Raw genomic sequence first — 27,186 nt, 5'->3', positions numbered from 1 at the left:
GGGCAACAGAGGTGCTGGAGCCACGGCCGCGGCGGCTGTAATTTGGTTTTGCGGGCAGCTGGCCCTGCAAAAAAAAAACCAACGGCTCTCGCAGATGGGGAGGGATTGGGGGGGGGCGGGTAATAGTCACCTCCAAAACCCCAGCGCCGCGCTGGGAGGGCTGCGGGTCACGGCCTGTGGTTTGGGTTTGGTGGTGACAGAGTATTATCCCTGCTTCCCCGCAGATCCCCAGGAGACGGGAGGATGGAGGTTGTTGCAGGATTCACCACGCCGTCACGGGGGGGAAACCGGGACTTGTGGGGTCCCCCCCGTGTGGCTGGGCACCCCCCCCGGGTCCCCATCTGCCACCAGGCCCCGATGGGAAAAAATGGCTCAAATCAGCACCGCGTCCACGTGCAAAACCCCATGGGCTGCACCCATCATTCCAAGGGAATCATCACCCACGGTGCGGGATGCGGGGCTGGGGGTCGGCTGGAGAAATCCCACTAATTAAACACACTCCAGTATCCCCGTGTGCTGGGACGGACTACTCCCAGTCATTCTCTTCCCGCTTTGCCTTAACCCCCTGTGACACCCCCCCCCCCCCACCCCACGCAGCCTTCCCCAGCGCTGCCCTCCCAGCTTTGCTATGGGGAAGGGGGACCCCTGAGGGGGACGGGACACCCCTCCTCGGCAGGGGAATCCGTGCCGACAGCCCACACTGGGGTGTCCGCGGGGATGGGGGCGCTGGCGGGGGTGCGGGCAGGAGGGTGCGGGCAGCCCGTGGGTAGCGGGATGTAGAGGCAGGGCAAACCCAACCTTCAGAGCCCGGATAGCTCAGTCGGTAGAGCATCAGACTTTTAATCTGAGGGTCCAGGGTTCAAGTCCCTGTTCGGGCGAGTAATGTTTTTTTTTTTCCCCCGCTTTCTCCTAACTATTGGTTGTTTTTTTTTCCCCTCAAAAGCTTTTTACACCCACAGTGGGGACGGCTCGTCCCGCCGGGGGGGAGGGTCCCGGCTGCGCCCTCGGACCCTCCCATATGCGGAAAATAAAAAAAATAAAAAAAACACCAAAATGAATATTGGAGAGAAAAGGGAATTTGCGCCCGAACAGGGACTTGAACCCTGGACCCTCAGATTAAAAGTCTGATGCTCTACCGACTGAGCTATCCGGGCTCTGAAATAACGCCGCCCGGGCCATTATTATCAGCGTGTGAAGCACGGGGGGGGGGTTCGCACCCGGTTACAGGGACTCGTACCGGGCTGCGGAGAGGCACGGGGGGGGGTGTGTGTGCTCGTACCGGCCCGTTGCGGGGGGGCTGGGTTGCGCGGGAGGCTGCCGTTTCCCGGAGGAGCGGAGGGTGCAGCTCTGTACCTTATGAAGCGGTTCCGGCGTGGCGGGCTTCCGCCGAGCCGGGGAGAGGAGGGTGTGGGGGTGTGTATGTGGGGGGGGCTTGCACCGGGCGGGGGGGGGTTGTACCGAGCCGGGAGGGGGGGTTACACCGCGCCGTGATGCGTGCTCCGTCTTACGGCTCGGTCCTCCACCGCAAGGGGGCGTGCGCACTCCTCGTCGGGGAGGGCTCGCGTCCCCTCTAGGGACAGCTTCCGGTGCGCTCTATGGCGCCGCCCTGCCGGGCCGGGCCGCCATGTTGCCTGCGAGGGGAAGTGGCGGCCCGGAGCCCCGCTAAGATGGTGGAGAGGAGGCCTCGGGGGGCGTAGGGGTTCGTCCCCCTCACCCCCCCCGAACCTGGCCTACGGGGCGACCTGGGGCCCATGGAGCAGCTCTAGGGTGAGCCCGCCGCCGCGGGAGGCCGGGGCTCGGGGGCGCAGCGCTCCGGAGCCGAGAGGGCCGGGGGGAGCGGGGAGGGCGGCGGGGGCCGGGGATGAAGGCGGCTGAGGGGCCGAGGGCTTTTCCCGGAGCACACTTGTTGGCTTTCTAAGCTTTTGCGTACTCGCTGGTTACCTGCAGCGTTGATAACTTTTGGCAGCATTTAGAGTAAAAGCTTGAGGGACGCCATGAGAGCTGGCGGGGGCTCTCGCCATGTGTCATCTCTCACACCCTGACTTTTACCTCAAATCCTGCCAGGCTTTTCCAGGGCAAAACAGTGCCAGAGGCCGGGCGGCTTAACGGTTGGAAGCAGCCGCTCTGCTAAGTGCGGGATTAACAACAAGGGAGCACTTTCAGGGAGGGATTAATAATTCAAAAGAGCAGCTGTGTAATGTTTCACGCTTATTAAACGGATGGATTTTAAAAGATGATCCTTCGTTCCTAGGCTGGTCGGTTCTGACATACCCTGTTGGGGATGGTGCAGAATTTAAGGCTGTAACACTCGGAGGGTTAAAAAGAGCTGAAATCAACCTACAACTATCCAAGACTTAAATTTGACAGAAGCAGAATTGAATGATGAACTTGTAGAGACGAGATAACGAGAGGTTGAAGGGGCCGTTGAAATCCGAACACAGTGCTGTTAGGAGAACTCAGACTTGTTTCTGCTGCGATATTTGTTAATTTAATGCTCTCCAGCAGCTCTGAGTGGCCACACAGCCAGTGTAGGTGGCCCTGCTCCAAGCTGGGTAGCCTGGACTGTTCCTGCCACGAAGGTCAGGTGCCAGGCATACTGATTGAAAAAGGGTTAAAATTCATATCCCGAGTGCCCGCTTCTTTAGAAACGTTCTTTGGACCTTGTGTGCCAAACACATGCGATAGGGCTTCGAGTGAACGCCTATATATTTAGCAACTCTGCTTGGGGTAGAGCAAAAGCCCCTCGATGTTCAGTAAACTCGTTAGTGAAACATCACGCAGCTAGTTCTGCTGAAGATGTGATTAAAACGAGGGCTTTTCTCTTTTTCCACTGCAAAAAACAGTTAGCTATTAGCTTCAGTTTGACTCATAAATTCTAAAGTACTTGGCTCAGCACTGAAGGGAAAGGAATCTTCAGCGAAGCTGTGGATTGCAGTGACAGGAGCAGTCAGCGCAGTCACTGCAGGGTATTATGCAGCCCTTATCTGATGAAGAAGCTTGTTTTCATGATCTAACTACTTCTTGCTCCATGGCTGAACGTGTTAAAATAGTGATATCGATTTTACATTCCCTTAAGGAAAGTTTCCGCTATTGGGAAGAGCAACTCCGAGAAAAGCCCAATTCCATCTGTTAAAATAGAGCTAAATGAAAATAAGGGGGGTGCACGGTGGGGGTGGAAATTCTGCCCCCTTCCAGACACCACCAGCAACAAATACTGTCGGCAGCACCTGATTTAGGGAGATTTGCAGCATAGTTTCAGTTAAAAAAGGCACGCCGGCAAATTATCAGTTTTGTTTTTCCTCCTACTTAACTGGTTTTGCAATAAAACCAGCGTTGCATAACGTTTGTATTTGTTAACTACTGACATATATCAAAGGTTGGCTAATTTTGGTGCGTTATTGGCAGACCTGTGGGGAGCAGCACACAGATGCATCGTGTCAGCAACGAAACGCAAGGTGAAATTCAGAATTAAATTTTTTGTATTAGAAGATGTGGATTTTACTCCAGAGCTGCTGCCAAAAAGGAAATCTAAAATCAGTGTTTAATATTAAAAATAGTAGCCTTGCCTTTTGTTGCTGTACGTAATGCATTAAGGGACTTTTCCGTAGTGAAATCGGGCTTTTCTCTGGATGCTTTTCCTAACAGAGGATATTTTTCCTGATTAATTGCCAAGTCAGTATCAAAGCAACGAATTAGAGCGCTTAACTGAGCATGGGACAGCAAAAGTTGAAGTCAAGCATTCTGTAAAGTGTGAAATCTGTTAAATCATGTAATTCACAGCCCAGTTTTCTTTCCTCCTGCTGCCCCTTCCCAGCCAAAAGCCCCCAGACAACCAGGCAACGCTTCCAAGGTCTCACGGAGTAAAATCATGACAAGGTGGCCCTTGTTGGGAGGTGGCAGTGGAAGGGCAGCTTTGATGTCTCCTTTGCTGGCACCATGCAGCTCTCAAGGGACGTGTGTGAGCTTACTGGGGACACTGATGGGATCAAATGAAATATACGGCCCAGAGCAAGGTGGAAGCACCGTGAGAGCAGTGACAGAGCTGAGGATGTCACAGGGCATGGCTCACAGGGAGGAGTAATAGTGTTTCTGTCACAAGGTGGGTGAGAGGGGTGGGCAGGAGGACCTGCAGCCATGAAAACTCAGAGGGACTCACACCGACAGGGACAAACCTAATTAGCCCTGATTCAATTGTCAGATCAGTGCTGATTTAATGCCTCCCCTGCAGGGCTGCTCTCTCCAGGACACTGTACAGGAGACTGCAAGTTCGTTTGCAGTAGTAGAAATTGTGATTTGAAAGCATGAAAACGGATGATGCTGAGGATAAGACTTAAATGTCAGATCTTAACCCTCTGTTGAAGTGAGCCATTACAGCATCCGCAGATACACCGAACAATATCTAGTTTACACTCCCTCTGTGTTTTCACTTTGCACAGAAGTTAAAGCTGTATTCTTTCCTTAAAAGAAGGAGACTTTAAAATGAAAACTGAACTTGAATTACAAGTTTAGTTTCAACTTTTCAGACACACTGTGCTTGCGCTCCCTTTTGGGGCTGGTAAGATCTTTTGTCTCAAGCCTTGCCTTCTGCAAGCATCAAAAGCTGTGGTCTAGTGGGGTTTTGATCTCTTAAAAGAAGGAATTTTTACTCACAAACCAGGGAGATGACTTGTTCTTGTAGCGTGCATGACCATATAAAGTGTTCAAATGGAAAAAAATTGTTACTTCATGACTACTTTGTGATTCATGGTTTCCTCCCAATCATTGCTCTGGTCCAGTCTGATTTTCTTACACACCTAGCTCCAGAGGGGAACAGCAGTAAGTTCCTTGGTGCTTCCTTCATAATTTAGGGGCTTCAAGGGTTGTGGGGTAAAATACTTGGCATAAAATAGGTGGGAAAATAGAGTCTCAGGGGAAAGTTAAATAGGGCTCACTGAGCAAGAAGCTTCTCAGTTCTCTAGGAATTTCCTCCCGTCGTGTTTCTGGCCAGTTTGGGTACAGAGGGTGGTCACATAAATGAGATTTTCTGTCTTGGCAAGACGATGACTGGTGGTGCCTCCATAAATCTTGTTGGGTATCTGCCAGCCTAGACACGTTTTAGAGTTTGCATGCATGGGAAAGTGGTATTTGGTAATCTCAAGATTGATTTCTTATTAAAGGAAGTTAGTATTTCTAAGAATCAAACTTACTGAAAGTACAATTTATCTGTGAAGACTGGAGACAAGGCACTAACTTGCCTGCCTTACTCTAATAAAAAAGAACAGAATTGAAACGGTTAAAGTCATCTTGAGTTGACTCCTAAACCAGGGCTGGCAGAGCCCCTTTCCAGGAATGGGGTGGGGAGGAAACCCACTGCTTTCTTCCTTTTTGTCCGTTTTTCACACCGACTCCAGCTCTTATCAGAAGCTGATGTAATTAGTGACTCCCCCTCCTGACCAGAGGAGTTGGAGGCAGGAGCAGTTTTTGAAAGAGCGACTCAGAGCCCAGAGCATCAGCCGGAGCCCAGCCAGGGTGGGGAGCTCCCGGGGAGGCTGCTCTGAGCCCCCCCCTGCCGCCACTGGAGCTGCTTCTCCCGCACAAGGACCCGCAGATTCCTCCCGGGGGGAGCAGAGGGGCTGCCTGGGACCCCGCTGGGGGGGTGACTGGCCCTTCCTGGAGATACTCCTTAGAGCAGGGAAGTTCAAGGTCGGTAAGTGTGTCTGCAGCGAGGACATAGTACAGCTCTGCTTGTAAAACCTAAAGGATCCAGTGGGCAGTTTGTGTTCCAACGTGCTTGGCATTATCAACTGGAAACCTTAGTTAAAATTTAAGATGCTGATAACATGGAAGTTGTTTGAGCTGTTATAAGTCACTTATTTTTGAGTTACTACCTAGGTCTGGTCACTAGCAGTGTTATCTTCCAAACTTGGAACATTTGATAATGCTTTAATCAAGCTTCCCTAATTATTTACAGATATGTTTGATCTTTGGGAATGATTTTATTCCTGATAATGCCTCACTTCAGAGAAATGTAATACTTTAAGAACTATCAGAAGCCTCTAAGAAAGTTGTTTTAATCGTTGGGGCTGGAGAGGGATGGGTGGTCAGTAACGAATTGGTGCTAAAGCTGAGATTTGTGTCATTGCTGAGGTTTCTGCACTGTCTGCTACAGAGTTGTTGAGTCTGTTTTGTCTGCATCTAAAATGTTTGGTTACATTCCTCAGGTTATTTTGCTGGTATTCACTTTTTAATGTAGCTAGTTGTACCGGCTCGCATTCTTTACAGCTGATGTAGTAATAATATTCATTTGCTGTATCTGGAAAGGTGGAAAAAAGATACTGCTTTGAAAGTTTTTGGCTCCACATTTTCAAATCTAATTTAAACTACTGCATGGGTTAAAAGTTGACACTTCCAGATTCCAGTAAAAACTTTCCTAAAGTTGCATATCTGCGGGCAGGTTCAGGAGCCGGTCTTTTTAGTTCATCTCATGCTCCAGCCTGAAGTTTACCAGGGTGGCAGTTGCCAGGCTTGTTTCGGTGTTTCCTGCAGAAGCACGACCAGATTCACACTGAAATTGAGATTTTATTGTAACTGGGTCCAGGGAGAGACAGTTTTACATGTCTATTGCTCTGAGCTTTAGTGCTGCGACTGCAAGGTCAAGACTAAAGTTCCTTCTCCAGCAGGTTCAAAGTTACTACTTTTTTTTTTTCCTTCAGTGACAAGTTAGATTTACACCGTCCTTTCTCTTTAAATCTAAATAACTTTTCAAACCTGTTGTGTGGGGTAGATTAAACTAGATTGTGCTGTGGACATGAGTCATTACAGATCATTCTGCATATGAAGCTGGGCTCTTTGGGTGGATCCTGAAACCGATAGGGCTTGACAAATTCAAATAGCTGCAGGACTTCCCCTTTTGTTCCTTTCCAGGAAAGGATCATTTCATCTGCTCACCCAGTAACGCTGTAAAAAAAACCTGGTAATTTATAGCCTGCATCTAGTTATTTGGGATGAAGGCTGCAGCAGCTTTAGCAGGTTTTCAGAACGGGTGGGGAAGGTGTTAATTATTGCCATCAGCACTAATTACTCCTCCTTTTGGGCAGTGGGGGGGCTGCTGCCTTCAGGAGCTTTCCATTGTGGTTGATTGTGACTCAGCTTCTCTTCCCCCCCCCACCTCTGACTCAACGATATCACCATGAATTTGCCAGTGGCCTGATGGAGACTGGCAGGTCCCCAAGTCCCTCACCACGCTGTGCCACTCCTGGAGGTGGGCAGTCACAGCACCCTCAGGGTCACAGCAGATGTCCCAGTTGTTCCCACATGGCTGTTGGTCAGGCACTGGGCAGCCAGGTGGGACAGAGCAGATGAGGGACACAGTGACATTAGCATTCTACAGCAGTGGTTTAAGATACACCTGCAGGACTAATTTTAAACACTGGTTTCCTGAAGCTTCTAAGAAGTGGAAGTGGTTAAACTCAAGACCTGGTCTCTCTGCTTAATTGTTCCATGGCTTTTCTACTTTATAGGTTTGCGCTATAAACAGCTCATCACTGCCACAATGACATCTTCAAGCTCTGCCCAGCATCCAGCAGCTGAGAATGCCTGCAGAATCACACTTGGACAAGTTAACCAGGTAATTATCTCTCCCACTTATCTTCACTGCTTTCTCCTCACTGAAGCAGTGATTTTTTCCATCAAATCAAAGCTCTACCAAGTACATTTAAGTAATAAGAATTTAGCCTGATGGAGTAGGGCTTTTATCCTGGGGAATTGTGTTAGCTTTCAGTATCAGATTAGTGATTTATGAACATTTTAAAGGAGGAGGAAGGGGAAAAGCAGTTAGAACCAGCCATACAGGAAACTTTATAATGCGTATTTTTGTACTGGGCATATATTTGAAGAATTCCTCCTGGTGCTGGACTCTTGAAGGCAGTTGTTTTGGAGCTTTGTAACCTTCTATGCTGAACTTTGTCTAGTCAGTAATGCATCCCCATGCTTGTTCTGGAGTCAACTTAGGTAAGTATTGAAAACGGAGTACTCCTGTTATCAACTATTCCTGGAGTGTCCCTGGAACAAAAGGTACTTGGAGCTGGGAGCCAAGGCCAACGTGGCAGGTTTGAGTATGGCTTGATACCATGCTGACAGCAAGGCAAAGGAGAGAAATTTGCAGACAATAACAGTAAAAATCTGGTCTAAAAATTCAGAAGGATTTCTCCGAGACAGGCATCCAACCTTCCAGAGCTAATTCACTGTAAAAAGCATCTCTGCAATATGAGGGGATGTGGCAGGAGGGGAAAATAAGCTGATGGGAAGTGGAGAGAGCCTCCCATTTGAGGCTTAATTTAGAACCCATTTGAGGCTTAATTTAGAAGCTTTGAAATGTAGCCAAGTCCTCTGCAGAACTGATGTATTTGCTTATTTATTCAATTCACTCTGCACAAAAAAAAATAAGTAAATAGGCTCTGATATTAGTAGCAAAATATTGATTGTCAACATTCGGTGTCCCAGGCAGCGTGGAATAAACACTTCCATTTTGGCTGCACTGTAGTAGCTAAGGGCCCATTTTAAAATGATCAAGCTAACTAGGTTGCTTCTTTAATTAGAAAGAAATGTATAAGAAGTTTCTTCTATCTATTTGAGAGTGGTCATTAGAGAAATGAATGGATGCAAACACGTAATTTCATCTTATTAAAAATCATTTGCTGATAGAAGCACTTATTTGAGTTGTGCTGAGCTTTTTTTCCTAGTGAAAAAGCTGTTCTTGAGAGGAGACTTAGGGCTGGACACAAGCTATTCCATTTGAGCTTGAAAATGCATTTAACAAACACAACAACGAGAAAACAGACAGCCCAGACACATTTACAGAGGAGGTAATTTTTTTTTCTGATATTAGAAAACAGGTGGAACAAATACCCTGCCAAGATACTGTCTGATAGCTGAGTGACAAATCACAGTCGTGACAACCAACCAAAACCCACTCTTACCTTGTGTGGGAAAATGATGCTGTAGCTCAGGCTGTCTCTTGAGATGTCTCAAGGCTGCAAACAGGCTCTGCTCCTTAGGAAGGGAAGGGGAGATTTAATGGGATTTATATAGGGAGGAGGGAGGGGTGGGTGTGAGACACAGCTGAACCCACCTAACATTGATAGGTAACGGCCTTTACTACCCAGCGTGGATTACATGCCTGGAGAAAGCATAAACCTTCTCGAAGGGGAAACAGCAATGAATATTGTACGCTGAGGACTGGTCTTTCTGTGCTGGGACAGATCGAAATATCTTGTTGTAGTAGCATCTTATAGACAAGGAGAACAGAGGAAGTGATTCAGAGTGGGAAACGTGCGTTAGTGTACAATATTGTGTAGCGTTCAGAGAACAGTGAGGGCTTTCTGACGTTTTTAGGGAACAGAAGGCATCAGATCGTGTGGCAGCACTCTCCTAGGAACTGCTAAAATTCTTTTGGAATAGATGAAGTAGCAACGTAGGGGGGAAGCAGCTATTTAAAACTTGCTGCTGTTTTATATAGCATCATCTGCCTCATCTGCTACTCGAAGCTGCTTGGGCGTGTGGGTGAAACCTAAAGGGGTTGTGGAGCAGTTGCATCGTTCCCAGGGCGCTTTATATTTTATATAAGAGAGATTTTGGTTGATGAGTGAGATCCACAGAAAATACAGCTTCTGATCCTTGGTGTTAATCAACCACACCTTGTGTTTAATGCGGTCTTATTATTATGTGTCTGTTCATGGACCCTAATAATTACATGCTCCCAAAGGTCTGTGCAGAGCAGACCCCGTTTGTTCACTGCACTAATTGAGGAAATTCAGGCGTGTTGCTCTGGAAGTGGCCATCTGAATGCACCATCATTGCTCCTTAATACATGACTCGGTAGATTTGGTTAGTCGCTGCCTGGGACTCCATACCAAGGGTCTGAGTTTCCACTCTGCCCTCCCAGGATGAATGACATCAAAGTTAATGGGACAATGTGAGCGATTAAAGCCTTTAGAGCTGGCTGCCCGAGTTCCTTGGCTTTTTTTGTGTCTCGCACTTGAGTCAGAATGATTGTGCGGATTTCCAGTCCTTCTAACTTCTTTTTAAGCATTAAGTCTGTGCAGATTACTTGTAGAAAAGAATAGCAGCCTTCAGCAGGTTGGCCTGAGGCCGGCAGTGTTCCCCCATGACCTCCAGCTCATAGCGGGGTTGTCAGCTCCGGGCTTGGCCTGAGTCTGACACTGGTTGATGTGGGTAACGTGGGTTTGTTAGGTTTGTTAGCTGCGATACCCAGGCGTGCGTGCCAGGGTGATTTTCTATCTCAGCAGGGCGCTGCTTCCAGTCGTTCAAACAAAACTCTGCGCTTTGTGTTTTAGGTGAGACCCAAACTGCCGCTTCTGAAGATTCTGCAGGCTGCGGGCGCCCAAGGGGAAACCTTCACCCTGAAGGAGGTGGGCTCTGTTTGTGATCACTGAAACCAGGCCTGTCCCTGCTCGGTTGGGGGGTGGCTCTTTGTGGGGCAGGGATGGGACCGGCTATGAATTTTTCTATACTTCGAAGCCCTGTCTGCAAAACAGGGATACCTTACCCGTAGGGCTGTTGTGGTTTGATCATAAATTGTCTTAAAAGCCCTCGGAGGAATTGAAATAGGGGTGGGAAATAGTAAAGAAAATTATTTATTCTGGAAAATCAGAAACCTCTTTGGAGAAAGGAGAGATGGGATATTCCTGAGAGAGTGTAGGAGATTCTATTCAATTGTCTTGCTCTCTGCTCAATGCACGAAAGCCTTAAAAATTGGATTCCGGTTGGTATTTTTCTTTTAAGTTTCCTTTGAAATGGCTCGTCAGCTAAACCTGAGGCCCCGTGAATTCATTTATTTTAAGATTAAAATGCAATATGTGTACAAGATTAAAAAAATGACACTGACTGTGATTTACAAGAGTGTCCTATCTGCAAAGAATTAAATGCAGTGGGTTTTCATTATGAATGTGTCAAATATTCCTGCAGAGCCCTGTGACTTATTTTAAACACTTATGCATTTAAATAACTTACTTAGCTTCTAAAAATTTTTGCAAAAACAAATTGAATGGTTTAAATGGGGAGAGTTGAGTATTAAATGCGGGTTACTTGTATAGATGAACATTTTAACTCCGTCAAAGTCAGTTTTTTCTGCGGCGAGTGGAGTACCGTTAGCAACTTTTGGGTGATGCTGTCATTCAGGAGGGTCACTTTGGTGGGTAATGGGGGGTTGAACCTGCATATTTTGTGCTTAATGCACTTTGCTTTATCCTCTCGTACTCTGCATTCCTCACTGTAGCTGGCAGTGTCCCCTCACTCGCAGAGGATGTTTCCTCTCCATCCTTCTGATACTAATCCTTCATCCTTGTGATGTTAATGCACTTATTTTTGCATCTTGCGAACTGTGTCCTGAGGAACCGCGCTATAAATGTGCTCACCCTTTAGTAATAGTTTATGCTTTTAACCGGGGATAACTTCTGCCTCCTCCCCACCCGTTCCCTTCTCTTTGCTCTGAGTTGAGCACCAGTAGTCTCCATCTGCAGCTTCACTGAGGGAGGCTGCCCACATAAAAGTGTTCTTACCCATGTCGGGTTTCATTCTCATGTCGGGTGGCAGAGTGACTGCTGTTTGTCCATCTTTGATTCAGTTTTCCTTCTTGTCAGGGGTTAATAGGTCCAAACCTTCTAGCAGTATGGTAAAGCATAATGCCCTTAGTTGGGAGGCACCGAGGAATTGCAGATGGGCATAAAAAGCGGGTACTATTTGACTCGCACTGTACAGGGTAGCAGGAGGCAAGTATCCTAAAGTAAAGCAAATTTCCAGGGTCTTTGGGGGTTTGGTTTCAGCTGCAGATAAGGCTAATGTTATGTTATGTACCCACAGGTTATGCATTACCTAGGACAGTATATCATGGTGAGGCAGCTATATGACAAAAGACAGCAACACATGGTCTACTGCGGAGGAGATCAGCTGGGAGAACTGCTGGGACTGGAGAGCTTCTCTGTAAAAGATCCAAGGTAGGAAAAAGTCACCTTTAACGTATGTTGTATTATAGAGGTTGCCAAGACAAGGGATGCTTGGTGTCACTGTTTCTGTTCGCTGTCACATAAACCTCTGGGCGCACCAAGGGCCCTGCTCGGTGGCTTATTGGTAATGCATTTGACAAGTTGGATTTGAGGCTCCTTTGTTCTGAAGAGCCAGTTCTGAACTGTCCAGGCAGTGAGCTGCTTGAGGTGACAGCTTTTCCTCCTTTTATTTCTGCATCTTCTCAAGCCTTTGATCTCAGACTTAAGCTAAAGTCTGCACCCATCAGTTAAGTTCTGAGCTAGACTGTAGCAAGCATTTAGGAGTGGCAATCTGAAGTTGTCCTGCAGTTTTCAGTGTCTCTGGATAATTGTCGTGGTTTTGGCTGAATTTACCAAAACTGGACCGGCAGATGGCCCTTCCCCCTCCCCTTCCCCCCCCTAAAAGAGGAGAGAGGAGGAGAAAGAGATAAGGCGATTCAGAAGTTTAGAATGAGCTAAACTACTTTAATGAAGAATTAATATTAAAATAAAAAATAAAGAAGAAAATAATGAAATAGATACAATATATACAAAACCGTATCAAGCTCCCAGGATGACAGTCACATCACCGGCAGGCACTGGGGAAGTCCCAGACTGGACTCAGTGACGAATGGGAACTGGATTCCAGCTCTGGAGTCAGGAACACACGGATCGGGATCAAAGGCAGATGAACAGACAGAGTCCTCTCTGGACGTCGGCCATCGCAGGAAAAGGACTGACCCTTTGATCCCTCAGCCTTTATACTGGGCATGGGGCAGATGGGATGGAATACCCCAGTTGGTCAGGTTTGGGTCACCTGTCCTGTCCGCTCCTCCCCACCGATGTGACCCCTCTACATTTTTTCTGTTTCCGACCCTCTAAGGGGGCAAATAACGAAATTGGCTGACCTTGGTTGTTATAGCAATAAGTATAAGCAAGGGCCTCCCTGCACACCGTTCCTTGGCACGGAGCACAAACATTGGTCTTATCATTCTGAGAACGAGCAGTTTTCTCCACAATATGCCGTTAATTTCAGAGAGTTAGAGGAGGCCTAGCTAGGATGTAAAGTTACAGAACAGAAAATTGGTTCGGTTTTACTTCAAACCGGGACAATAATAAAAGAGAATTTCCATCCCTGGTTCCAGAGGGTAATGCTGTTTGGTTTTGTGAGTGTATTCAACCGTCGCCTTCTTTCCCACAGCCCAGTCTATGACATGTTGAAACGGAACCTGACTTCTGCTGCCATGACAGGTAGGTTTGTCACAGTGTGGGCAAGTATATTCAATGTAGTGTTGATGATATAACTTGGGTAAGTAACGATATTCAGAAGAGAGAAGTGTTGCTGAAGTTTGAACAAACTGCTAATGAAGGCTTTGACAAGATGATCTCTTGGAGTATGTGTCTTTTCTGTGTGTCCACCATCAGTAGCTGTGATAAGAAATCAGTTGTTTGAGTAACGTGGCTGCCTATAACCCAATGGCCAGACTTCGGAGCAGCAGGCACGCTCTGGAAGCTGACAGAGCTAAAATCAACGTGGCTGAAGTATCCCATCCATATCAGTAGTGATTTCTCAGTCTTTTCTCAGTTTCATAGCATGCTGCGACTTCTCCCTCTCACCTCATTTTATACTTCAATACTCTTGAGACTGAATATGAGAGTGCTGGAAACCCAGCCTGGTTCTGCAGGCCAAAGAGGTCTGGACTTTAATTGAACACTTGAACCTTTCAAGGTCACTGTTACTTTCCCAGCTCATAAGAGAAACCAAATCAATCTACATCAAAAGTCCTTCAGTCATAAATTAAAATTTATTCTTAAATTAATCTCAGCTGATGGCAGCCAGTCCCAGTTGTATGGCTGGTAATGTTAGTTTGAAAAAAAAAAAACCTTCTGATGAAAGTACAAGTGTGCAAATCCCGAGGGAGCTGCACCAGGAGGGTTGTGGAGTCTTGTGCCGTACTTCCTGGGGTCTCTAAGCAGATAATATGGACTTAGTTCTTAGTCTATTTTTGCACACGTACATAAAAGCTTGTGCAAATGTAGAAACTGAGAAAACATGGCCCTAAACTGCTTAGTCCTCTGCTTTGAGCCATGTCTTGGTGCCTCTGAGGTCCCCCTCCTTTCTCTGTTGATGAGGAAGAATCTTCCTAAGTGGACTCTTGCCTAAACACGTCATCTACAGAATAACTGTGTGAGTGTGGTTTCCCTGCCTGGTGATGCCCTGGCCCCTTCCCTAGCGGCACTGTATGTGGAGAGCAAAGGATCCCAGCGAAACACTCTCTCCTCTGCTGCCCCGTCCCCTCCTTCTTGGTGTGTGTGTGTGTCACTGTGAGTGTGTCACTGTGTGCGTGTGGCTCCGTCTGCCTGTATGGTCCAGTCATGGTGTAACTATTTTTAAACCTGCCGAAGGAAATACTGTTCCTTTAGGGGGTGATCACTGAGTTATACCACCGTGTCTGCGTGTGTGTGTGTGTGACTATAAAACGAAACACGCTTGGCAGACCAGACCTTTGACAAATACGTCGCAACACAGGAAGAAGTAGAAGTGCTGTAGGGCTTAAAGAGGTCTTCAGGTATCATGTTTTGTGATAGCTGCTTGTATTCATTACCCAAATTAGTGCTTATCAGCACATCATTCTGCAGATTATCTGGGCCACTTCTTTTAAAGTACACTTGGAGAAAGAAAAGGGACTGCAGTACATCTTGATAATAAAGACTCAGCTCTTGCATAATGCTCTTTATCAGATGGTGTCCTTACTTGGCTGGCTTTCACTGAGTGTGGCTGACTTGGGGTGTATTTGGGAATACCTCACTTTAGAGGGTATTTTGTGTAGTTGGCTTCAAAAAAGGAGGCCTTCCAGTAAGCGGAGTGTCCTTTCACACCGTGTTTAAGGCTAGTTTGCAGTGTTTGTAAAGCGTTAGGAGGGTAGGTCTTCACCTCTTCTAATGCCCCCACAGAACCAAAGCAATTAGGGATGAGCCAACTGGCTTCTGTTTTCCTTCAGGTATTAAATAATCAGTCACTGCAGAAAATTTCAACAGGTTTTTTGAACCCCAGAGCTGCAGGGCGATGGAGGGGAAGAAAGGAAAGCTGAGCTAACGCATGGAGGGCAGAGAATACTCATGGGATAGAGCCATGTCATTTTGTGGTCCCATGTTTTGGCTCATTTTATGGACCACTTTGTGGTCCACTTTTCTGCCTGTAGCAGCAATTCTCAGTGTCTTCGTACCAGTGCCAGGATTCATGGTGTGAATCGGACTGTTCCGTGTCTGCCTGCCGTTCCGCAGGGAATTTCCCTCCTAAATTGAAAGAGGAGGAAGCAGGAGCCATCCTTGGATCTTTCATTCTCTAGCAAGTCATTCTCTTTAAAGGGTAGATGTCCTAAGTGCAGCTCTCCTATTATGTAGAAAGATTTCTGTTAATTTGATTGTTCTTGCTATTTAGGTTGGCCTTTTAATTAACTCTTGGGGCCAGGATAATCATCTGGATTAAATTGTGCTATGGATGTGTGCACAGTTACCCAGGAAGAGCTTGCTGTGCATGGAATTTTCCCTTCTTTAGTCTAGTCATGGTTCTTTGTGCCCACACCCTTTAAAAAAGATGTTTTTCCTGGTTCAGCATAAGCTGAAAGAGATGGTGTCCTCAGGTATTTATAAAAATCTTACTCTTCTGTGTTCACCTCCTTCAGCATAGATCTGATCCAGCCTTTAAGTGGGAGACCCCCCCTCTGCTATTGCTCTAGGGTTCTGCCTCCGTGCAAAGCTCTTGTGTAAAGCACCTAGAACTTGTGATGGGCAGACAGCCTGCAGGAAAAAGAATAGTTATTCATATTTGAAAAAGGTTCTTAACATGCTGTGAGGTTTCATTTCATCAAGCTTCACCTCTGAGGGGGCACAGACTCTCTGCTCCATAGGGTAATGCCCCCATACGTACCTAGCAAAGTCCAGGGAATTCTGGAGCGATCCGTCTTGAGGAAATGGCCAGCTCTCTAAGGAAGAAAGGGTTCTCTTTCTCGTAAAGGGTTATGTAGAGGTCTGCCAAGCCTGGCTTCGTTGGTTGCTTGCTGAAGACCCTCTGTGTTGTGAGAATGGTTATTACCAGGGAAGGTTTTTTCTTTTGTTTTACCTGCCATCTAGATGCTGCACAGAATCTCCCAAAGGAACAGAGCGTCGATAAGCCAAGCCAAGACCAGCTGAAGGTAAACCCACTGCCTGGTGGTTTCTTTTGTTGTACAGAGTGCCCCTTCTCTGTACCTGTGCATGGTGGACTGCCAGAACTTTGTGCTGCTTGGCTGCCAGGTCCTCACCTTCCTGAAAAGTTCTTGGAGTCCACAGAGCAGGGACAGAGTGACCCTTCTCTGTTCTCTTCATAACAGAGTACCAGTCTCTGAGCGCGTTTCTCTGGGGTGTAGCACTTCTAGTCCTCAGTTCCTCCAGCGTGCTCTGTATCTTCATGCCTTTCTCCCCTCTCTCCCATCCCCTCTCTGAGTAGGAATTGCCAAATAATTAAGCTTTCTAAAGTGTGTGACCAAGTTTTGTGTTTAGTAGGTTTGTTTTCAGAAGCTTTCAGGCAGAATCTGAAACCTAGGAAAAATCTTTTGCACATTCAAACTTGTTTCCAGGTGTATTTTGGGATTAAGGTGGTCGGATCTGGGAGGTGTCTGTTCACATTGGGGGCCACAGAGTCACAAAGATCACAGAATTACTGCATTAAAGATGGCAACTTTTGGACTTTTGCCAATCTTAAGATTTTTCCTAGGTTGCCAGAATATTGTTTGTGCTGATTCCAGATGCATTAGCCTTCTTAAAGGGTTAATAGTGTGTAGTTTTTGGTCAGAGACTTTTATTTCTCTTCGTAACTTCTTGCTCTCGCACTGCAGCTGGTGACTCGGAATGGAAGTGCTACATCCCCTTGTCCCTGTAAGCTCTGATGGACTAACATGGGTTTTTTCCTTCCTTCATACAGTTTAGCCGGCAAGAAGGTTCTGACCCTGGCGTCATGGAGGGCGAAAGCAATGCTTCTGCTTTGTCTACCTCAGAGCAAAAATGTGAGAATTACGAAGGTGAGTGCCAGCTTTTCTGCAGTAACATGTTGTGTACAAGCCCCGCTCCTTCTCCGGTGTGACACATTGAGCTCTGCATCAGCAAAGCGCAGGAGGAGGGTTGAGAGACTAATAAAAAACCTGTTGTGGAATATAGTCTTTAAAAATCATCGTCTTGCATTAAAGATAGAGAGAACTGCAAATGTTCGCCAAAGGTATTTCATGATAGATGTATTTTTGAGCTTGGATGTTTGGTCTCATAAATAAACAAACTAAAATGGCAGGTTAAGCCCCAAAAGAACATCTATCACTAAACAATGTCATGAAAAATCTTACAGACCTTGCTGAAGGGTATTTTAAATGCTGAAATTATACTTGTGTCTATTTGTCTCCCCAAGGGACTCTCTCCTCTGATTACAGAGAACACAGCCTGAGCCGTCCGCAGTCATTACCTGCAAACCAATCAGGGAACTGAATAACAATGGCATATTTTTTCTATCCAACTTAAGTGTAATACAGCTCCTTCATATGTAGACATTTCCTTTGTTTAAATGTCTGGGGATTTCTTGCTGGTTCACTCATGGATTTGTGATGTTACGGAAACAATTTTCCTGGTTTTCTACTTTCTATTCTCGTGTCGTCCTCATATCAAGGAACCTAATTTGTAAAACCAGATCTTCTTTGCAAGTGTGGGTATTTCCAGATCAATTGAGAGCAGGAGACATTTTCCTGGCTGCATGTACAAAGGAGGTAGAAACAGTCCTTGTCCTTTGAAACTCTTGGCACTGAAGAGAGATAGATTCAAGGTTATATTGAAATTCTGACTGCTGAGTTTAGGATCACAGACTAAATTGCAGAGGCTACAAAGGAGGCTGAAGCATGGGGTTATGGAGGATGGATTCTTACCTTCCTGCTTCCCATTTGGAGCCTGGTTTCAGAATTCAGGAGCTCCCATCACTGAAATTTGAACCAAATTCGAAGCAGTTTCTTTCTGCATCTTAAGTCACTTGAGAAATGTACTCAGTGCTGACTTGGGCAGAGCTCTGAAAGAAGCGTTCGTGTTTCTGTATCTTAAAAGCAAGGTAATGCTGAAGAAAAGCTATAGAGATACTGGTAACACTGGGATGCTTCTCTGAGCTCTGCTGGCCGCGCGGTGACTATTTTGCCAGGTTTGCTCGGGTAGATACATGAGTACAGATGTGTGGCAGATGTGACTAACATCCCCATACACTCATACAAACCCAATAGCTCTTTGCAGGAACTGGCTGTAAGAAGGAGCAAAAAAGCTTTCTAAAATCGGATGGGGCCGAATTTTTCTCTGCTAGTCTCTGAAGTAATGTAGGTGTGGCATGACTTAGATTCTACTTGGCTCTTACAGACAAAGACTTAATAGAAAACCTCTCTAAAAGCAAGAAGCCTAAACTGGACCTAGTGTTTGAGGAATGGGATGTAGCTGGTCTTCCATGGTGGTTTTTAGGCAACCTCAGAAGCAATTACAAGTCCAGAAGTAATGGATCAACAGATATTCAGACTAACCAGGTGTGTAGACATTTTAAATAGGCGCACTGTATTCTCTTCCTCTCCTCTTCTGGGTTCCAAATAAATAAAATATTCTTCTTCTTTCTTTCCCCTTCCCACTCCAGGACTTTCAGCCTCTCCCTTGTGTGTTCCTGTCCCAGCCTTTCACACCAGGTGGTTGGTTACCTTTAGTGTTCTCAAATAAACTAGGGGCTCTCTGAAGGCTGTGTTCAGCCGTTGGAGGAAAGTCTGCGCTCCAGAGCATTGGTTGTATTTCAAGAGTTGCCCCTTTTCTGGGTTGAAAGTTGTTACACGATGCACGTGGCTGTAGCCTGACGGCCAGCAAGGGGACAAGCAGGGCTCTGCTTGCAAAAAGGGGTGTCTGAGAGTAGTGAGCTGCCCCGTTCTCTCCCAGGGGTGACTGGAGAAGGCTGTTAGTGAGGAAAAGGGGAGAGGAATTCACTGTGGCGATGGCTGCGGTGCTGGTACTCCAGATAACCTGAGCTCTGAGTGGTCTCTTCTTCTCCAACAGGACATAGACACTGCCGTTGTCTCAGATACTACTGATGACTTGTGGTTCCTCAACGAGTGCCCGTCGGATCAGAGCAGCGCCGCAGTCAAGGGGGAAACGGGTGACTGTGAGGAAGTGAAAGAAGGTGACCAAAAGGTACTTCTTCAAACAGCCCCAGTGTGTGTGTTCTATGGGTTGGCCTTGTTTAATTGATCTCATGGAAGTGCAAAATCCGTTGCTTTTCATCTGCCTTTTAGTGCTGTGCTGTCTTGGGAGGAGCCTGATCTTCCAAACCAGAGTTTACACTATTTAAAAAAGGCTGTCACCATTCCATACATGGAGTGATAGTTTTCCAGTCAATCTGCTTGGGTCTTCATTTAAATGCATGTATTTTCAAGGCACAAAATTAATTTAAAATTAATTAAAACTCAAGCAGCAACTTCACTATATTTCCAGCCAATATTTCTGCAAGACTAATAAATGAAAAGGCTCGGAAGAGGAAGATCTCAGTTGATGCTTTGTTAGCATTCAGCATTAGGTAGGCTGGCCTGAGTCTGCTGCCTGAGGTGGGAGTAAGATTGGTCACAAAAGTGATTAATCAATCAAGTGTGTGTTAAAAGGATTGAGTTAATGATTTTTTTCTGTGGAAATCAGTAGGACTGCTCAGGTGTATTTGTATTTGTATGATTCTTGTGTGCATCAGAGAGAGGTCTGAGTTGACCAAAGGAATATCGCCCAGGGGTAGTTGTTGACAACTGGAATAGATACTGTACAAAAACCAGCTTTTCATTCACTTATAGAAATGGCTTAATTATGGCAATTACATAGTCATTTTAGTTTTAGCGTACAGTGCCAGGCACATCATAAATAGAGATTATTGCACCCCTCTAACAATGTTTCCACCCTCTGCAGGTGACCGAGGATGCATGTTTGCATGACTTGGAGGATTCTCAGTGCTTAAGCGATGACACGGATACAGAAGCTACTTCTGAGGTAGGCAGCCTTCAGCTTAGCCTTCCTTGCTTGGAGTGGGCTGCATCCTAGCAGGGCTCTGCTAAATCCTGACTGGGATGGGCACTGAGCGCTGGCAGCCCATGAATCCTCTGATCTACCCAGTCTAAAGACACCGAGCGTCTCTCCTGGCCAGAGCAGTCCTGGAATTTATGTGATTTTGGCCACTATTTCATGTTTCTACATCGTTCATCCCTTTTGTGCAGGGTAATGTAGTGTCAGCATAAGCAGCCACTGGCTTTTTATTCGTGATTTAACTCGTCCCTTCACACACCCAGGGAATGACTGAAGATTAGGCCCTCAGTTTCCAGCGTGGTCAGCCTAATGCTATATGAAATTAGTATTAACAATATCTGTCTGTGTTTTAATAAGGTTAATTCTTTATGGTCCTCTGAAAAGAAATCTGGAGTGTAGTCCTTGGCAGAGATTTGGAAATCTAAAGCAGGCACTTTGTAATCACTGTAGTGCTCATACTTAAAAAAAAAAAACTTATTAGTGGAAATTTCTGTGTCAGGATCAGGATTCCACTGAGTCCTGGGTGTCCGGGCCAGCTCTGAAGCTGTCACTTGTTTTGTGATAGTCTCTAGGATGACAAGAGAATCCTCCTACCGTCTCGCCCCATATTTCTGAGATACCTGCATGGCCTTTGTCAGGAGGAGAGCCTGCGTGCCTGCTGGTGCAACGTCTTTGTCCTCCCAGTGCCTCTCTAAGGACAGACCAGGGCTCATTTACCTGTTTTAATGAAAAAACAAGGTGGAAAGAGAGTAAGGAGTAATTACTGGGTTGTCACTCCTCCCCAGTATCCCATTCCTCTTCTGAATTCCCTCGTGACAGATACTGAGGGACATCAAGTTTGTGTTCTTTTAAGGCTTTGTTGTAAATCAGCAAAAGTATATCACAATACTCTTTGCAGCTGGTGGCACCGACATTTTTTAGCATAATTTTCTAGACTCTGCATGAGTGAAAAATTGGGATGTCCCTGGCATTGGACAGCTGAATCATAGCTCTGAACTTGGGCAGCTCTTGCCCTTGCTGCGTGGGGTAATCAAGTGAGCTGCTTTTAAGTTGTGCAGATTCAACAGATGCTGAGTGATTAGTGAGTCTGGGAAGTACATTCCTGACTGATTCCAGGAGCTCTACCCTTGAATTTAGAGTGAGATACTGAAAATTCAATAAACTGCACAGCTTGAGAACTTATTCTTCCAGAGGCTGGGAGGAAGGACGGGCAGACTTTAATGCTTAAGAAGAAATTTGCATCTGTAGAATGCACAGGGGTGGTCAAATTCTCCTTAGGCTTTCTGAGGTGCTGTGTCCTGGTTTCAGACCTGATAATCAAACTAGCGATCCTGCATTCATGAGCTTATACCCCGTAATAAATGTCCTTTTTTTTTTTTTGCTGAAACTGCTTTGCTGCTTTTCCTACGTAGAGGAAACGAGTCGTACCCAAGAATACACTAATTTTCTGCTGTTTTTCTCTGCCTCCATCGTTCCTCAGGACTGCTGGCAATGTACCAAATGCAAGAAATTTAACTCTCCGGGCAAACGGTACTGTTACCGCTGCTGGGCCTTACGGAAGGACTGGTACTCAGATTGTCCCAAACTGGCTCATTCTCTTTCTCTGTCCAACATTGATGCTATGCAAAACAAACCCGATGATGAAGGGATAGACGTCCCGGACTGCCGAAGGACTATTTCTGCTCCCGTTGGCCAACCCAAAGACCTGTACGTGGTAGAAAACAAACCACACGTAGATCCCTGCAGCTCCATTGAGTCTTTGGATTTGGCACGAGAATGTGAAAGCAAAGAGTCTCTGCTGCATTTCACTGAGCATAAAAAGGAGGAAGAAATACAGTCTTTAGAGAGTATAAAAAAATTACTGAATCCTTGCTTCTTATGTCATCATAGACCACGGGATGGCAATATTGTCCATGGAAGGACTGCTCACCTTGTGGCCTGTTTCAAGTGTGCAAAGATGCTGAAGAAAAGGAGATCACCTTGTCCAGTGTGCAGGAAGGAGATTGAGATGGTGATCAGGATCTTTATGGGGTAGTTGTGCCGTTCCGTCCTTCGCCAAAAGAGAGCACACAGGTTTTCTTGCACTCCCACAGATCCCAACTTCAGAACTCCACTGGTGAATACCAAAGAGAATTGAGATTCAAATCTGACCAAGAACACTGAGGAATCCTCGGTATGAAACGAAGCGGCATCCACTTTTCAACGTCCCTTTAAATCAAAGCCCACAGGGAGTGACCGGCACATTGGTATCAATGCCCCAGCTTTGAAATTGTCTAAATCTTCTAATTTCAGCTCAGTGGTGTCACTGGGATTCTTTGTTCTGACAACTGGTCCTTGCAGAAAGCAAGTTTCAGAAAGAGTTATAACTTTGGCTGTTGGAGAGATGTTCTCCAGTCAGTCAGACCTGTGCAATGCCTTCTATGGGGGGTCTGCATCTGAGACAGAGATATATAGTAGAGAGATATATATATATATATATATATGTATGCAGGCTTGGGCAGGGGTGGGAAAGGGCGGGAGAGAAGGGTAGACCATGGCATTTGCAATTTAGATAAGCCATTTCTCCAAGGATCAGTTCTCCTGAGAGCAGTGAGAAGTAAATAACTTGGTTTCTGATTTTATTTTTTTTGTTGTTGTTTGTTTCATGTAGGTTTGTTAGATAAAGTGAAGGTCCTCTTGATGCCAGAATTGAAATAAGTCCTCCTACACTTTTAATCCATAGCTATCTCAGGTCACATATCAGACAGTGAAAGAGTGGAATGTTATACTTCGCTTTGTTATTGGATCTTTTGATTTCTATTGATTCTTTTCTTTTCCCATTTAAACGCAGTTCTATGTCATCTGTGCATGGCTTTGAGGAAACCTGTCCAGCGTTAGCTCAGAATCTGCTCTGCCAGCTGGATTCAGTTCTAACAGCTCTCCGTGTCTTGGGATGTTCTCACAGCTTTGTGCTTACAGCTCCATCGCGGCTTCTCCCTGCCTCATCCCAGCAGGCCAGTCTAAATGGAAGATGCTCACTTTAGAGCGCGATGTGGCTCTAAAGACAGGATATGGGCCTTTGAGGAAAAAAAAGTAATTCCTGTAAAGCACTGCTTGCAGCTGGTTAGTCTTTGGGCTGTGCCTGGTGTTAGTTTGTTTTAATTTTCTCCACTGATTTTCTTTCCCTGTGATTTAATGCTTCAGATCTGTTTTTATGTTGTTCCTCAAAGCTATGCATGGTTGCTCTACTGGCTGTTAAACCTCAGCTAGAACTTGCCGTTTAAAAACCTCTAACCCTTTTCTGGGATCGTATCCTAGAGCGTGCTCAGATCTTCCTCAGCCTTCCTCTTCTCCAGGGCTTTGGAAGTTCTGCATCAGGCAGCAGTAGCAACAGTGCCTTCACCTCTGGGGTAAACAGGCATCTGAATTTAGTACAGCGCGTAGAATAAACCCTCTTTTCTCATCTTCTCTAGAATTCCCTCTCTAATCTAAGAAGTAGTTCTAAAGATTAGGAAAAAAAAAAAAAAAAAAAAAAGGAAGGTGGTGCTCATACCTTGGTGCTTCTCTGGGCTCTTTCCCCCTCGTTTTCCACACTCCTTGTCCTGGTCCAGCCCCAGCAGGTCGGGCGTCAGGTGGGAGGCCCCAGAACCTGCCCAGCAAAAGGTCCCAGCGAACTGCGATGTCCAAGTCGATGTTTGATATCAGGAGTAGGTGCTATATGTAATCACTGCCAAAAGTCAGATCTACTTTATTATATTTTGCATAGTATTGTGATTATTTCTGTGTCGGCTGTAATTTAGACTATTACTGTTGGCTGTTACTTCCAGTTGTATTTTAAAAATGGGAGGATAACGGGGTGGAGTTTTGGTGCACTATCTGTATGTCCATGGAAATCAATCCACGGGGAAAAGCTGATTTATTGCTCCCTTAACTAAAGGGCTGTTAAATTGCTGGTGATGCACTTTAACCATGCTACGATCAGCAGCGTTACCGCCTGGAATCATAGGAGGGAGTTCACGTCAGGTTGTTTCTTCCCTTTTCAGGTTGTTTCTTCCCATTTCAGGTTGTTTCTTCCCTTTGGAGGTTAAGGCTGTCGGGTTCAGCAGGGTGCCCTTGTGGCACTTTGTGGCACTTCTGAATGCTGTGAATTCCCCCGATGGCTTCTAAGAACCAAACGTTTTGCTACGAGCAGTTTTACTGAATTGGTCAGATCTGGCCACACTGAAAAGGACGTAGTTTGTATTGACAAAAAAAAAAAAGTCAGGAGAGTTTAAATACCAGTAACGGGGTTGAACATCCCTCCCAAAATCCTGCTGAGCTCTGTGTGCAGCTCCCATTATTAAATGAAAATTGTCATTGTGGCATTTTGGGTTAAAAAGCAAATCTGCAGAGTAGCTTTCAGTGTGACGGTCTTTTTATCTGTGACTTGTTCAGTATAACCACGGTGTTTACAAATTGCATTTGTCAAGTCCTTAATTCTTTTTAACTGAAATAGTTGGTGGACAGAAGAACCACAATGTTACAGCTGATTTTCCTTCCTATAAGAAGAATAAGCTATTGCAGGGCGAGCACGTTGCGTGTGGCTGTAACTGCCCGGGTTGTGGCCGGGGCTTGGAGGGGTGGGGAGTTTTAGTGCAGGAGAAGGGGAGAAGAATGTTTTTACTGTTTTAACTTTAATCTAAATAAGTAGCAATTTCTCAAGAACTGCTCTTCTGACGTTCTTTAGGAGGTGCAGGCTTGAGGTATGGGTTGAAGAACTCGCTCAAGGCACTCGCGTACAATGCTAAGGTTGCAGGGCAGGCAGGGTATTACTTACCTTCTCCACAGACGCAACAGTTCATGAGGAATCCTAATTCAGAGACTCATTTTTTGGAGGAGCCCAGCATTTACCCGAGATGGGTGTGAATTCGGGTTCTCTGAACGCGTCCTTGGTGTCTCATAGCGGGTGACGGTTCTTCTCTCTTACAGTGGTTTTACTATGAAGTGCAATATGAGAGAAGACCCCCTTGGTAATTAAAAGTCTTTGCTGCATGTCTGGTAGGAGAAGCATCCATCGCAACTGTCCTTCCATGCCCAGACTAGAAAGTTTTATCCTTTATCCTGCTTTTTTTCCCTTCAGTGACATTGGTTGCTGCTCCTCAGGAACCTGCTGAAGTCTCCCCAACGCAATGTACGTACCTATAGGGCAGGTTTCGTTTCCCAAATCCCTCAGCTTTTCAGCCAGAAGTTTTGGCACTGGTTATCCCCAAAACCAGCAGATTTCTTACCTTGTTGGGTATTTAAATACAGCGTGAGAGTCACGAGGCTCGCGACTGTATAGTGCCGTTCAGCACATTATAGTGCTCTGCAGCTCGAAACTGTACGTATATGTCTATATAAACTCTGTACTGGCAGCCAGAGGTACACACGCTGCATCGACTCCTGAAGGGGTTTCCAGTTTAAGTGCCTCTTCTCGGTTACTCAGTGACTCGTTTCCTGACGTGCTCAGCACATCAGCCTCTTCTGCAGCGCTCCCTTCAAAAAAAATCTCAGCATCCCTCCTCTGCTGAGGTGTATTATTGAGCCAATTTAGCCGAAACAAAAGCCGCTACATGAATTACAAAGATCTTTTGGAGCGACCCCCCAGGGTACTTGTTTCTTCTGAACTGTGGGTGTTTCCACAAAGACAGCTATGAACTTTCTGCCTGTGTTACCTATTTATTACGATGCCTGACTGATGGAAACCATACCGCAGCTTGCCTGGGTCTGCTCCATCCTTCTGCGTCCAACATGGATTGTATCTGCTGCCGAGAAGTTGTCCGTGCAGAGAAGAAGTGGCTGTTGGACAAATGGAAACGGAGTGGAAATTGAGCGTCTCAAAACCCATGGGGGCAGCTCGCTTTCGCCTGCTCAGGCTCTGCCTGTCCCGAACTTCATCTTCCGAGTCCTGGAAGGAAAACCAAAACGTTCTCCCCAGAGGCCTTCAGTGAAGGCTGACCAGTTTGGAAGATGCCACGATCAAGTGACTGAAGAAAGAGCCAGGGCACCTGTCTCCACTCTATCTTTGTCCACAAGCTGAGCGAGGAGCTCCTCAGGTCCTGTGCTTGATCTTTGGCCGCCTGGACATGGGCAAGTAGCCTCAGGATCCTTGAAAAGGAGACACCGCAACGCTGTTCTATCAAGAGCAGGAATGAAACCCACAAATGGTACAGGGGTGATAAACTGTGCGTTTGGAAAAGCTCTGGAAGCACAAAGACCTTCCTGTGGCAGCTTTTCTGCTCTTCCTTCGGTTATCTGCCCACAACGGCTGGAATTTCCCTTGCCCTTTGGAAACAAGTGAGACCCTTGTGACCACAGGTAGTGTCTGGCCAGTAGACAGGTCCGGCTGCCACCAGTGGGGTTACAGGTCCCATAAGCTCACTCTCTGCACCTTATTCTGACGAATAGAAGCAGCTGCTGTGATTGCAGCCCTGGGGTTTCTGTGCTGTTTTACCTCGGCGACGTGCACTTGCTGCCCACGCGGCCGTGTGGACACCCCACGCTCTTTGGGGTGACCCAGCCACCAAACTGGTCAACGGTCTCCGACTCCTAGAAGACATCACCAATCTGAGAAGACACACAAAGACAGCAGGAACACGTTGTACCTCTGGCAAAGATAAAATTGATTTGCCGTTCTGGAAAGAACGATTTCCTGCCGGCTCTCCCCAGCACCCTTCCCTGCAGCCCGTTGTTCCCAGATTTATTTTTCTTGTTTAGAAAAACTCCGCGTCTCCGCATCCACCCACGCAGTCACCGCAGTAACAAGCAGGAGCACTCGCTGAACAACATCTGCGTGTTTGCACTATTGGAAAAAAAAACCAAACCAAAATGGCAACGTATCACAAAATTGATAACCTGCTTTTGTGTCCTGCACGTAATGAATTTAATTAAATTGAGAGTGTTCTATGATAGCGTGGGTTCATTATTTTTTTTTCATTTGTACTGTGTTTTTGGGGAAAACCTTTCAAGTAAAGAGCTGTTGCCAGTTCAGGAGATTGTGATCTCCGTGTGTGGCTGCCTTCCCAGGGAGGGAGAGCCCTCCCGTCCCTCCCAGGGTCTCACAGCTGGGAGGGGA

General features: G+C 46.2%; 1 protein-coding gene and 2 non-coding genes across 4 annotated transcripts; 2 read left to right on the top strand and 1 right to left on the bottom strand.

Moving 5' to 3' along the window:
* The first annotated feature begins 805 nt into the window (after positions 1-805).
* On the top strand, positions 806-878 carry TRNAK-UUU (transfer RNA lysine (anticodon UUU)). Its single transcript has one exon. It is a non-coding gene; the product is annotated as a tRNA-Lys (tRNA).
* Positions 879-1,081: 203 nt separating this feature from the next.
* Positions 1,082-1,154, bottom strand: TRNAK-UUU (transfer RNA lysine (anticodon UUU)). Its single transcript has one exon. It is a non-coding gene; the product is annotated as a tRNA-Lys (tRNA).
* A 463-nt stretch (positions 1,155-1,617) lies between these two features.
* On the top strand, positions 1,618-27,015 carry MDM4 (MDM4 regulator of p53). Of its 2 annotated transcripts, XM_074163112.1 has the most exons (11): positions 1,618-1,767; positions 7,500-7,606; positions 10,335-10,409; positions 11,860-11,993; positions 13,222-13,271; positions 16,155-16,216; positions 16,984-17,080; positions 18,438-18,598; positions 19,110-19,244; positions 20,001-20,081; positions 21,595-27,015. In XM_074163112.1, the coding sequence occupies exons 2-11, from the start codon at positions 7,532-7,534 to the stop codon at positions 22,147-22,149; spliced, it is 1,425 nt and encodes a 474-aa protein (XP_074019213.1). In that variant the 5' UTR covers positions 1,618-1,767; positions 7,500-7,531; the 3' UTR covers positions 22,150-27,015. The 2 variants fall into 2 exon arrangements, with proteins under 2 accessions (XP_074019213.1, XP_074019214.1); XM_074163113.1 differs by lacking the exons at positions 1,618-1,767; positions 11,860-11,993; positions 13,222-13,271; ... (2 more) ...; positions 18,438-18,598; positions 19,110-19,244 and having other exon boundaries at positions 7,532-7,606.
* The last annotated feature ends 171 nt before the right edge of the window (positions 27,016-27,186 follow it).

Source organism: Numenius arquata, chromosome 24 (genome assembly GCF_964106895.1).
Source record: "Numenius arquata chromosome 24, bNumArq3.hap1.1, whole genome shotgun sequence".
NCBI lineage: Eukaryota > Metazoa > Chordata > Aves > Charadriiformes > Scolopacidae > Numenius > Numenius arquata.
The sequence above is the reverse complement of the archived record's forward strand: the minus strand, read 5'-3'. Positions and strand labels throughout refer to the sequence as shown.